The 12,253-nt window shown below is 54.2% G+C and overlaps 1 protein-coding gene across 8 annotated transcripts in view; it reads left to right on the plus strand.

Moving 5' to 3' along the window:
• The window catches only part of GPR137B (G protein-coupled receptor 137B), a 19,438-nt gene continuing 7,185 nt past the window's right edge, over nucleotides 1–12,253 (plus strand). For 4 of the 8 annotated variants that reach the window (XR_004974991.1, XR_004974990.1, XR_004974989.1 and 1 more), the window contains exons 1-5: nucleotides 4–619; nucleotides 3,921–3,970; nucleotides 5,951–6,173; nucleotides 7,204–7,353; nucleotides 8,839–8,967. Coding sequence is in view for 5 of the 8 variants with exons in the window: in XM_036354543.1 (XP_036210436.1) it covers nucleotides 251–619; nucleotides 3,921–3,970; nucleotides 5,951–6,173; nucleotides 7,204–7,353; nucleotides 8,839–8,967 (921 nt within the window). In the remaining 3 variants the exon portion in view is untranslated. The other 4 variants (XM_036354540.1, XM_036354539.1, XM_036354541.1 and 1 more) reach the window with 4 other exon arrangements.

A 12,253-nucleotide genomic window follows, 5' to 3' on the forward strand; every position in this document is an offset into this window, starting at 1 on the left:
CGGGACTGGCCGCGGGGCGCGCGCGGGGCGGGGGCGCGCGATGCGTGCGGAGGCGCGCGGGGCGGGGGTGCGGCGCCGCCAATCCCAGACAAAGGCCGCCCCGTACATCATGTGGTGCCGGGAGGAAGTCGCCTTGTTGTCTTTCCTCCCGCAGCCGGACCCGGGCGGAGCGATGCGCGGAGACCCCCGCGCGGACGGCCCACCCCGATGAGGCCCGCGCCCCCGGCCGCGCCGCTGCGCCCCCGGCCCGATGGCGGCCCCGCGCTGGGACCCGCTGCGCAACGACTCGCTGCCGCCCACGCTGACCCCGGCCGTGCCCCCCTACGTGAAGCTCGGCCTCACCGGCGTCTACACCGCCTTCTACTCGCTGCTCTTCGCCTTCATCTACGCGCAGCTCTGGCTGGTGCTGCGCTACGGCCACAAGCGGCTCAGCTACCAGAGCGTCTTCCTCTTCCTCTGCCTGCTCTGGGCCTCGCTGCGGACCGTCCTCTTCTCCTTCTACTTCAGGGACTTCGTGGCGGCCAACGCGCTCGGCCCCTTCCTCTTCTGGCTGCTCTACTGCTTCCCCGTGTGCCTCCAGTTCTTCACGCTCACGCTCATGAACTTGTATTTCACGCAGGTGCGTGGGGCGAGCGGGAGGCGCCCGCACCTGGCAGGTGGCCGAGCGCGGCGCTGGGTGCGCACGGGGCGGTGGGTGGGGGGCGTCGCGGAACCAGGGCGCTGAGAAGGGGGCAGAGGCACTGGTTCTGGGGCGTCTGAGCCTCTTCTACCTGCCTGCTGGCCTGTATCTCTCAGGTGATGCCCTCCCAGCCCCGAAAGAGGTGGAGGAGGCCGGCGCGGGCTGGAGGCCGCCTGTGAGTCTCTTCTGCTCCCAGCGAGGCACCATCCGATGGGGGTGGGGCCCTCTCCACGCAGGACGTGGGCAGCATCTTCTTGCACAAAACAGAGCTGGTACCGATGGCAAGCGTACCCGCTGGAGGACTGGAACTCTAGAATTTCTCCGCCGACCTCTGACCCCAGCCTGGAAAGGTCACCTGGATGTCTTTTTTTTTTTTTTTTTCCAATCCTCACCTGAGGATATTTTTCCATTGATTTTTAGAGAGTGGAAGAGAGAGGGAAAGACAGAAATAGCAATCAATGTGAGAGAAGCACATGGATTGGTTGCCTCCTGCGGGGTGGGCGGGGAGGGGCAAGGGGAGCCTGCAACCGAGGTACTAGGTACCGGCCCTTCACCGAATCGAACCCTGGTCCCTTTGGGCTGCAGGCTCTACCCACTGAGCCAAACTGGCTAGGGCCAGACTGGCTTTTTTGAGTGACAGCAGGTGGGAGGGGCGGTCCTTGTTTGGATGGGACATTCACAGCCTCCAGCCTGGAGCCCCCCTGAGCTAGGACTGGCTAACTCCCTCCCCAAAGTGCCACACCCGGCCCCCTGAGCTGCTGCAGCCGGGGTCAGGCCCACGCGTGCCCCCGGACATTGACTGGGGTGCTTTTACAGGAGTCATTTTATGGGGAGTGTTGTTAATAAGCTAATGGGAGCACATGCCGTGGAGTTAATGAAAGTGGAGTCTCTGTAAAGTACTTTGCAAACACTTGTGTTTCGCGTGGCATAAAGTTTAATAACATGGCCACTGCCACATCCTCGCCGCCTCTGCTTCTCAGGTGATTTCCAGGCACGAAAATGTCCGTTTCCACAAGGACTCTGCCCCAGGGCAGGGCACCCAGCATGCCCCCTGCCGAGGGTAATTTGAGAGCTGCCTCACGGGACAGCCGGCGTGGCTCAGTGGCTGAGCGTCGACCTATGAACTAGGAGGTCACCGTTCAATTCCCGGTTGGGGCACATGCCCAGGCTGTGGTCTCGATCCCCAGTAGGGTGTACACAGGAGGCAGCTGATCAGTGATTCTCTCTCATCATTGATGTTTCTCTCTCTCTCTCTCCCTCTCCCTTCCTCTCTGAAATCAGTAAAAGTATTTTTTTAATTAAAAAGAAAAGAAAGATAGAAAAAGGATAGATTTCACTGGTGTCGTGGAAGTCCCTGACTAAAAGTTTGGAGGAAATAGCATCTGTACTGTTTTTAGTAGCTATTATATCAAAATGATCTACACCAAAGCCTTCTTATTAGTCCTGCGTATCAGCATATTTTCCAGTCCACGAATGTGTATGATCTTTCCAAATACTACTTTTTAAAAAGATATAATATTTTTACTAGAGGCCTGGTGCATGAAATTCGTGCACTTGGGGGTGGTCCCTCCGCCCAGCCTGTGCCCTCTCGCAGTCCAGGAGCCTTCGGGGGAATGTCCGACTGCTGCGGAGGTGTGAGAGGCTTCCACCACCACTGCTGCACTTGTCAGCGTGAGCCCAACTTCTGGCTGAGCGGCAGTCCCCCTGTGGGAGCACACTGACCATCAGGGGGAGCTCCTGCGTTCAGTGTCTGCCCCCTGGTGGTCAGTGCGCATCATAGCGACTGGTCGTTCCACCGTTTGGTCGATTTGCGTATTAGCCTTTTATTATATAGGATTGGGAACTGGAGGAGGAGCATTAGGAGCTAAGTGTGGCCGTGGCCGTGGTGACTGCGATGGCCGGCTGGTTGGCGTGTGGCCTGGACGAGGACAGAGATGACCTGGTCGTACAGGAGCCATCAGGAAGAGGGAGTGCAGGGGAGCCCGGGTGCCTTCATCACTTTGGGGCAAGAAGAGGAAGAGGAGAGGAAGGGAGAGGGAGAGAGAGAAACATCCATGGTGAGAGAGAATCATGGATCGGCTGCCTCCTGCACGCACCTTACTGGGATCGAGCCCGCAACCCAGGCGTGTGCCCTGACTAGGAATCAAACCTGTGACCTCCTGGTTCATAGGTTGACGCTCAACCCCTGAGTCACGCTGAGCCGGCCAGAGCCGGGCTTGCTCACCGTGGGCTGTGACAGGCCCCCAGGCCCGCAGGTTTGCGTAACTTCTGCAATCTGTCCGGAGGAAGTGCGCACAGAGGAACTGCGGGAGAAAATAGCAGATGTGTCAGGCGTGCCTAACCCTTGGGCTCCGGAGGTTCCCTTTATGCTCGAGAAAGCGCCCGTGTCACAGCTGAGCAGTTTGTGCCCTTGGAATCGTGGTTTGAGAACACACACGGGATGACTGGCAGCAGCAGGGACCGCATGCAGTGTCCCCAGGTCCTCCTCCACCGCATCCTCACAAAAACCCACCCGGACTGTTACTCATCCCCTTTTACAGCTGGTTTGGCTCCGTGGATAGAGCATCGACCTGCAGACTGAAGGGTCCTGGGTTCGATTCCCAGTCAAGGGCAGGTGCCTCGGTTGCAGGCTTGATCCCTGGCCCTGGTCAGGGCGGGTGTCGGAGGCAGCCAATCAATGTGTCTCTCTCACATCGATGTTTCTCTGGCTCTCCCCCTTCCTTCCATTCTCTCTGAAAATCAATGGAAAAATATCCTTGGGTGAAAATTAACCAAAAAACAAAAAAAATGAGGGACTTGAGGCACAGAGAGGTTAGGTAATGGTGCCAGAACCACACAGCTGCGCATTGGTGGGGCCAGCATGCGAAGCCAGGGGAGCAGCCCCAGCGTCCACACTCTTGGCATCTCTAGATGCCCCTGTGCCATAGGTGGACACAGCCGTGGCCCGTATACGGTGGGCCGCCACGCCTCAGGGAGGACCATGACCTAGAGCTGTGTTTCGGCGTCCACACGTGGCAGACATGTCACAAGGGGTTAGCAAACCGGTTGCAGAGGGTATGGAGACCAGGCAAGATGGGGCCGGGTGTTGTTTGTGAATGAGAGTGGGAGTGTGCGCCCGCCGCCTGTGTGATAACGCCACGTTCAGGGCCTGTGCAGAGCGGGAGGGAGTCCGAGCGGCGATGTCATCTCCGTGGTGTCAGCTGACTGTGTCCCCAACCCGCCATGTGTCCTGTCGTTGCAGGTGATCTTCAAGGCCAAGTCGAAGTACTCTCCAGAGTTACTCAAGTACCGGTAAGTGCCGGGGGTTCCGGAGGGGGGGGAGCAGGTGAGCGGCTCTGTGGGGGCCGCTCCGACAGGCGGCAGGGTTTCTGGGTCTCGAGACAGGTTCCTGGGGTGAGTGTGCACGAGTGTGTGTGTATGTGTGTGTGTGTGAGCATGCACAAGTGTGCATGTGTGTCTGTGTGCACGAGTATGAGAATGTATGTGAGTGGGTGTGAGTGCATGTATGTGCATGTGTGAGTGTGCATGAGTGTGTGTGTATATGTGAGTGTGTGTGAGTGTGGGAATGTATGTGTGAGTGCATACGTGAATGTGAGTATATATGTGTGACTGTGTGAATGTGAGTGTATATGTGTGTGTGAATGTATGTGTGAGTTTATGTATATATGTATGTATGTGTGAGTGTGTGTATGTGTGTGTGAATGTATGTGTGAATGTACGTGTGAGTGTATATGTGAATGTGAATATATATGTGTGACTGTGTGTGAATGTATGTGTGAGTGTGTGTGTGTGAATGTATGTGTGAGTTTATGTGTGTATATATGTATGTATGTGTGTGTGTGTGTGAATGTACGTCTGAGTGCATATGTGAATGTGAGTGTGTGAGTATGTATATGTGGGTAGGAGTGTGTATATGTGAGTGTGTGTGTGAGTGTGATAGAGATCTCCAGTCAGGAGTCTGAAATCTTACGTTGGAAATGACGGAGGAAGTGTGGTCATCGGGAACTGGAGGAGGAGCATTAGGAGCTAAGCGTGGCCGTGGCCATGGCCGTGGTGACCGCGATGGCCTGCTAGTTGGCACGTGGTCTGGACAGAGATGACCTGGTCATACAGGAGCCATGGCCACAGGAAGAGGGAGTGCGGGGGAGCCCGGTGCCTTGGTCACTTCGGGGCAAGAAGAGGAAGAGGAAGCAGGGGCTCCCCGGGGACGGCTCGGAGCAGGAGGCGGCGGGGAGCTCAGGTTGGGGAGATGGCGCCGCGAGGGTTACACCCTTGAGCTGGCGAGTCAGTCGTGGGCCTGAGAGATCGGGGTTGGCGGGGACTGTGGACCCCGTGGAGGAAGCCGTTTTCTAGAATGTGCTGTTGGTGAAAGGAGAGGCTCTGGGTGAGGAGAGAGGCCACAGCCGAAGGGCGTCGCTGTTACTTAGTGTTTTCAGTTGATGACACCGAGGCTCACGCAGGTTCCCAGGGGGCGGGTGGCGAGCTGCTCGTGGAACCAGCTCCGAGCTGAGCCTGTGCTCCGGGCGCGTCCTCGTTCACGGTGACGTCCGTGGCATTCGGTCCTCAGGCTGCCCGGGGCCGGGCCTGGGGCTCCAGAGTTCAGGCACCTTCCTAAGGGCACAGCCTGCGATTGAGTCCTGGACCGCCCGCCTCCAGAGCCCACCACCGAAGTGTTTGTCGCCAGGCCAGTGTGGCTCAGTGGTTGAGCGTCGACCTGTGAACCAGGAGGTCACAGTTTGATTCCTGGTCAGGGCACATGCCCAGGTTGCAAGCTCCATCCCCAGTGTGGGGTGTGCAGGAGGCAGCCGATCCATGATCCTCTCTCATCATTGCTGTTTCTCTCTCTCGCTCCCTCTCCTTTCTTCTCTGAAATCAATAAAAATATATTTAAAATAAACAAACTAACAAAAAAGCCCTAGTTGGTGTGGCTCAGTGGATAGAACATCAACCTGCGGACCAAAGGGTTCGAGTCCAGTCAAGGGCAGGTAAACCTCGGTTGCAGGCTCCTCCCCTGCCCGGACCCTGGTCGGGGGCGTGTGCAGGAGGCAACCCATCGATGTGTTTCTCTCACATCAATGTTTCGCTCTCCCTCCCCCTCTCCCTTCCTCTCTAAAAATCAGTGGGAAAATATCCTCGGGGGAGGATTAAAACACAGACAAACAGAAGTGTTTGTTAATGTTGGCCCGTCCTGCTTCACCATAAAAATACCAGTGTTCTTCCAGATTGGCCCAGACTGGGCAGCTGTGGTGCCCTAACCTCTCCCCCTCCCAGGCTGCCCCTGTACCTGGCCTCGCTGCTCATCAGCCTGGTGTTCCTGCTGGTGAACCTCACCTGCGCGGTGCTGGTGAAGACGGGGACCTGGGAGAGGAAGGCCATCGTCTCCGTGCGCGTGGCCATCAACGACACCCTCTTCGTGCTGTGCGCCGTCTCCCTCTCCGTCTGCCTCTACAAGATCTCTAAGATGTCCTTGGCCAACATCTACTTGGAGTCCAAGGTGAGGGTGCAGACGGGCCCCCAAGAGCCGTCCTTCTTCCGGGTCTAAAAATAGTGGCCGGGTCCGTGCTCTTCACACCTGACCTGCCAATGATTAGCCACACGTCGCGGCCGCCCAGACGGGGAGGGACGGAGGCCACTGAACTTGGTGTGCGAGACGCGTTCCGTGTGGGGGGCTCGGGGCAGCGGAGCGTGCAGGATGGATGAACTCCTGGCCTGGAGGTGCCATGGTTGTAACCACCGTTTTACTCCATTTATTTCTTTTTAAAAATACCTTTTTATTGATTTCAGAGAGAGTGGGAGAGAGAGAGAAACATCAGTGATGAGAGAGAATCATGGGTGGGCTGCCTCCTGCACGCCCCTCACTGGGGATCGAGCCTGCAACCCGGCATGTTTCCTGACCGGGAATTGAACCATGACCTCCTGGTTCACAGGTCGACGCTCAACCACTGAACCACACCAGCCAAGCCTTTTTTTTTTTTCATGTTTATTGTTGAAAGTTTTACATGGATCCTCCTTTTCCCCCCATTGACCTCTTCCAGCCCATTCCCACCTTCCCCCAGGCCCTCACCACCCCATTGTCTGTGTCCACGGGTTATGCATATATGCACAGAAGTTCATTGGTTGATCTCTTCCCACCCACCCACCCTGCCTTCCCTCTGAGCTATTATTCTAAGCAAAATAAGCCAGTCAGAGAAAAGCATCACATGATCTTACTCCCGCGTGGAATCTAAGGAAAAAATAAACTGATGAACAAAAACAGACCCAGAGACATGGAAGCACAAAGAGACGGTCAACCAACCGCCTGCCTTTCCTGTTCTGGCAAATGGCCCAGGTTTTAACCTGCTGGAGGCACCTGCACATCCACTCCCAGGCTCTGCAGTGTCTGTGGGCAGCTCACCGGGGGCTTTAGGGAGGGCTGTGGGACGCGAGGTGGGGGCAGGGTCTGCGGCCCGAGGGTGGAGGGGTCAGGGAGGAGGCTGGTGTCCGCACCTGGAGTGGGCGCGCCCCTCATGGCTCCCGCGTTGCAGGGCTCCTCCGTGTGCCAGGTGACCGCCGTCGGCGTGACCGTCGTCCTGCTGTACGCCTCCCGCGCCTGCTACAACCTGTTCATCTTATCCTTTTCTCAGAGCAAGAACGTGCATTCCTTCGATTACGACTGGTACAACGTGTCCGACCAGGTCAGTGGGCGCGACGGGGCGTCCCCTGTGGCATCCCACGTAGCAAGAGTGTGAAGTTCTTTGCTTTTGCTGCTTAAACAGCTGGGTGACCTTGAGAGTCGCCTGTGTGGGAACCGCATCCTCATCTGTAAGACGGATGTAGTACCTGTGAAAGCAGCGCGCACACACACACACACACACACACACACACACGCGCCCTTTCTCCTTACAGTTCAAATGCTTCCGTAGAAATGGAAATGGTCTTACTGCAGGGTGAAATTTGCACAGGTAAAACCAGTTATATTTAGTTTTTGAAAATACATGAAATTACAAAATTAGACTTTTTTAAAATATATTTTATTGATTTTTTTTACAGAGAGGAAGGGAGAGGGATATAGAGTTAGAAACATCGATGAGAGAGAAACATCGATCAGCATCTCCTACTGGGGATGTGCCCGCAACTAAGGTACATGCCCTTGACTGGAATCGAACCTGGGACCCTTCAGTCCACAGGCCGACACTCTATCCACTGAGCCAAACTGGTTAGGGCTAGACTTTTTTTTAATGGTGCACGAGTACCAATAGCGTTTGAGGAAATCGAGACGAAGGGGACTGAGGACATTCAGGTGTTCGCGAAAGCTCATTTTCCCAGTGGTCTCACTGTGTTTCTCTCTTTGTAATCTGTTCTGGAAATGCATAAATTATAAAGCAGATGAACAAAGGTCGTGAGATATCATCTGGCATCCTTGTTCACAAAAGCTCAGAAAAAGCGAGAATGAGTTTGCATTCTCTCACCTGACACATACTGTTTCTCCGGCCCCGGGCAGAGCTGGGATATGAGAGAACAGACCCCCTCCCTCCCTGCCTCCAGGGGTTGTCGGCCTCTGAGGGAGAGAAACACACAGAGAAGCCATCGCAGTCAAGAAATATATATACTTTTTTATTGATTTCAGAGAGGAAGGGAGAGAGAGAGAGAAACATCAGTGGTGAGAGAGAATCATTAATCAGCTGCCTCCTGCACACCCCACACTGGGGATTGAGGCCCCATCCTGGGCATGTGCCCCGACTGGGAATCGAACCCAGGACCTCTTGGTTCATTGGGATGATGCTGAACCACTGAGTCACCACAGCCAGGGGAGCTTATATAACAGATTTAAAATATGACCACAAATTCTTTACATTCTGCAGCTTTTAGGGGATAGTTATTTATAGAGACTGTGTGTTGCAGCCCGTAGAATCTAGGAGCAAAACATGTGGCCACGTGCGCACATGTCATTCGTGTGGACGGAAAAAGAACACGGTGCCGTTGAGACATGTTGTAGATGGAATGCGAGATGCAGAGTTTCTGCAGAGCGAGTGCATGGTTAGTTTTGGCTGCCGCGCTTCGACGCGACGGGGGAGAGAAGGAAAAGGATGGGCCCTTTGCAGCTGACTTGGGTGCGTTGTCTGTCTTGCCTATTTCCTCTGCCCTCGGCCCCTGGCTGCACCTCCTCCCTCCCTCCACAGGCGGATCTGAAGAACCAGCTGGGAGACGCGGGGTACGTGGTGTTCGGGGTGGTCCTCTTCGTGTGGGAGCTCTTGCCCACCTCCCTGGTCGTGTACTTCTTCCGCGTCCGAAACCCTGCCAAGGACCTGGTGAGTAGAGCAGCGGTTCTCAACCTGTGGGTCCCGACCCCTTTGGCGGTCGAATGACCCTTTCACGGGGGTCGCCTCAGACCATCCTGCAGATCAGATATTTACATGACGATTCATCACAGTAGCAACATGACAGTGATGAAGTAGCCACGAAAATAATGCTATGGTTGGGTCACAACATGAGGAGCTGTATTGAAAGGGCCAGGAGGTTGAGAACCGCTGGAGTAGAGGAAACCGCTTGGTATTTGCAGGAAATCGCGCCCCTTTCCAAGCACAGGTGGACCGTGAGCCTTTTTCTCAGCTTGTCCATCGAAAGCCGCCTTCAGCCTGTTGTGATGTGGAACGTCGCCGTGTTTCACGGAGCCTTTTGGACCCTTGATTCCTAAGCCCCCTGAAGGGAAGGCTCCCACGCGCGTTTAATGAGGCCAGCGTTGCCTTATTCCGAAACCAGACAAAGAAACGCCAGAAAGAGACCATCCCATAACAACTTTGTTTCAGACTCTGTTGGTTGACTTTTATGTTTTAATTTTTTAAAAATATGTTTTTTACTGATTTTAGAAAGGAAGGGAGAGGGAGAGAGAGAGAGAGAAACATCAATGATGAGAGAGAATCATGGCTCGGCTGCCTCCTGCACGCCCCACACTGGGGATCGAGCCTGCAACCTGGGCATGTGCCCTTGACCGGGAATCGGTTTATAGATTGACCTCCTGGTTTATACATTGACACTCAACCACTGGGCCATGCTGGCCCGGCTACTGTCATTCTTTTAAATTGCTGGGAATGCCCACATTATTATTATACAGGTTTATATGCAATTTGGGACCATCTCGCTTGGCTAATCTGGGCGTTGTCTGGTTTTTCGTCTCGGGGTTCAGACTGTGATACGTCACAGTTGTCAGCAGAACTCTGAAAGATGTCCACGTGGTAAAAGGAAGAGAACCTCCTCAAAATGAAAGCAGGAGACACGTTCTGCAGCAGAATGGGGGGACCTCTGCCCGGAAGAGAAGAACCCCTCTTGTCTCTCACAGGAGGCCTGCTTCCCCTTTGCCCGCGAGCCCGTGTCCAAGGTGCGCTGACCAGTCCCTGTCTTTCCAGACCAGTCCGGGCATGGTCCCCAGCCACGGGTTCAGCCCCAGGTCCTACTTCTTCGACAACCCTCGCAGATACGACAGCGACGACGACCTCGCCTGGAACGTCGCCCCTCAGGGACTTCAGGGAAGGTGAGCCCTCGCTCAGGCTGGGGAAAGAGTCTGTTGGATTGATTCTTAAAGGCTCGTTAGCTTTTTAAAAATATATATTTTTATTGATTAAAGAGAGGAAGGGAGAGGGAGAGAGAGAGAGAAACATCAATGAGGAGAGAATCATGGATGGACTGCCTCCTGCACCCCCACACTGGGGATGGAGCCTGCAACCCGGGCCTGTGCCCTGACGGAATCGAACCGTGACCTCCTGGTTCATAGGTCGACGCTCAACCACTGAGCCCTGCCGATTAAGGCCTAAGCAGTTTATAGGTAGGAACTCAAAAAAGCCCCATGGGGTAGTCACAGATGATAAAACAGGCACAGACCCGTATGTAGCGAAGGATACCCACTCCGCGTTAGGATTCAGGTCGCTCGTTGCTACGACATTGTGTTACTCCCCCCCCCCCCCCCCCCTGTGATGGGTTTGTGGCTCTAGGACAGGAGTGGGCAAACTTTTTGACTCGAGGGCCACAATGGGTTCTTAAACTGGACCGAGGGCCGGAACAAAAGCATGGATGGAGTGTGTGTGTGAACTAATATAAATTCAAAGTACACATCATTACATAAAAGGGTACGGTCTTATTTTTTTTTTTTTTTTAGTTTTATTCATTTCAACCGGCCCACGGGCCGTAGTTTGCCCACGGCTGCTCTAGGATCACTGGACCTGCGGGCTCTAGAGTTGAGTAGGCTGTGCGTGGACCTCTCGCCGCTGCCCGGAGCACTGGCTTGTGGAACAATGGGCTTCAGGAAGCCGCCTTAGCCCTAGCTGGTTTGGCTCAGTGGATAGAGCCTTGGCCTGCAGACTGAAAGGTCCCAGGTTCGATTCCGATCAAGGGCACATGCCTGGGTTGCGGGCTCGATCCCCAGTAGGGGGCGTGCAGGAGGCAGCCGATCCATGATTCTCTTCCATCATTGATGTTTCTCTCTCTCTCTCTCCCTCTCCCTTCCTCTCTGAAATCAATAAAAATATATTTTTTAAAAAAGAAGCCGCCTTAAGAATCCTCGGAATTGTCGGTGGTTTACACAGAGTCATTGATAGTAAGGTCAGTGTTTCACGTCGCTGAAATACCCCTTTTTCTCTTGAAGTTTCGCTCCCGACTACTATGACTGGGGACAGCAGACAAACAGCTTCCTGGCACCAGCGGGGACTTTCTCTCCGGACCTGGTAGTGGATCCTGGCAAGCCACGTCATGGGTAGCACCAGCTAACAGCTTTACGGACCATTCCTCGGTTGAGAAGCTTGAGAAAAACGGACGCAACGAAAGCTGAATCTTTAGGGCACTTTTCCTCACGAAATAGGACTTGATTTTTATCGGTTACAGGTTTCTCCTGGCTCCCTAGGGCTAAGCAATAATGTAGATCAACACAACCTGATTTTAGTACTAAGAAGGGAGCCCCGGCCGCCTGTTTCCAGGGGTATAATTTAAACTTTAAAAATTCTGTACTTTTATAAAAATGTATTTTATATAACTTAAATAATAATGCTAAACTATACTAGGGGGTTTGGAGAAGGTAACTGTAATACAGGTTCTAGTTTGCACAGACATTGATGCATAATTCACTTTAAAAAGTATAGATGCCCCAGCCGGTTTGGCTCAAGGGATAGAGCGTCGGCCTGCGGACCAAAGGGTCCTGGGTTCGATTCCGGTCAAGGGCATGTACCTTGTTTGCAGGCTCCTCCCTGGCCCGGGGCCCTGGTCCAGGCTCGTGCAGGAGGCAACCAATCGATGTGTCTCTCTCACATCGATGTTTCTCTCTGTCTTTCCCTCTTTCTTCCACTCTCTCTAAAAATCAATGGGGAGAAAAATAAGGAAAGTATACAGTGTATGGTCTGAGGGTTCTTTAAGGCTTTTGGACGAATGGGTTTCTCAGATCCCTACCTTTCCAGGTCCCTTGGATTCTGAGCTCTGCGCTGGGCGACCCTCCTGACAGCACCCAGGGTGAAAGGTAGAAGGTAGCAGAGTATCAACTGACCACCTAGAGGTCACGGGCTCCTTAGAGGTTAAGGCCCAGGGAGTGGATGCCAAGAATCTCAGTGTTGCCCA

This window comes from Myotis myotis, unplaced genomic scaffold, assembly GCF_014108235.1.
Source record: "Myotis myotis isolate mMyoMyo1 unplaced genomic scaffold, mMyoMyo1.p scaffold_m19_p_21, whole genome shotgun sequence".
Lineage (NCBI taxonomy): Eukaryota > Metazoa > Chordata > Mammalia > Chiroptera > Vespertilionidae > Myotis > Myotis myotis.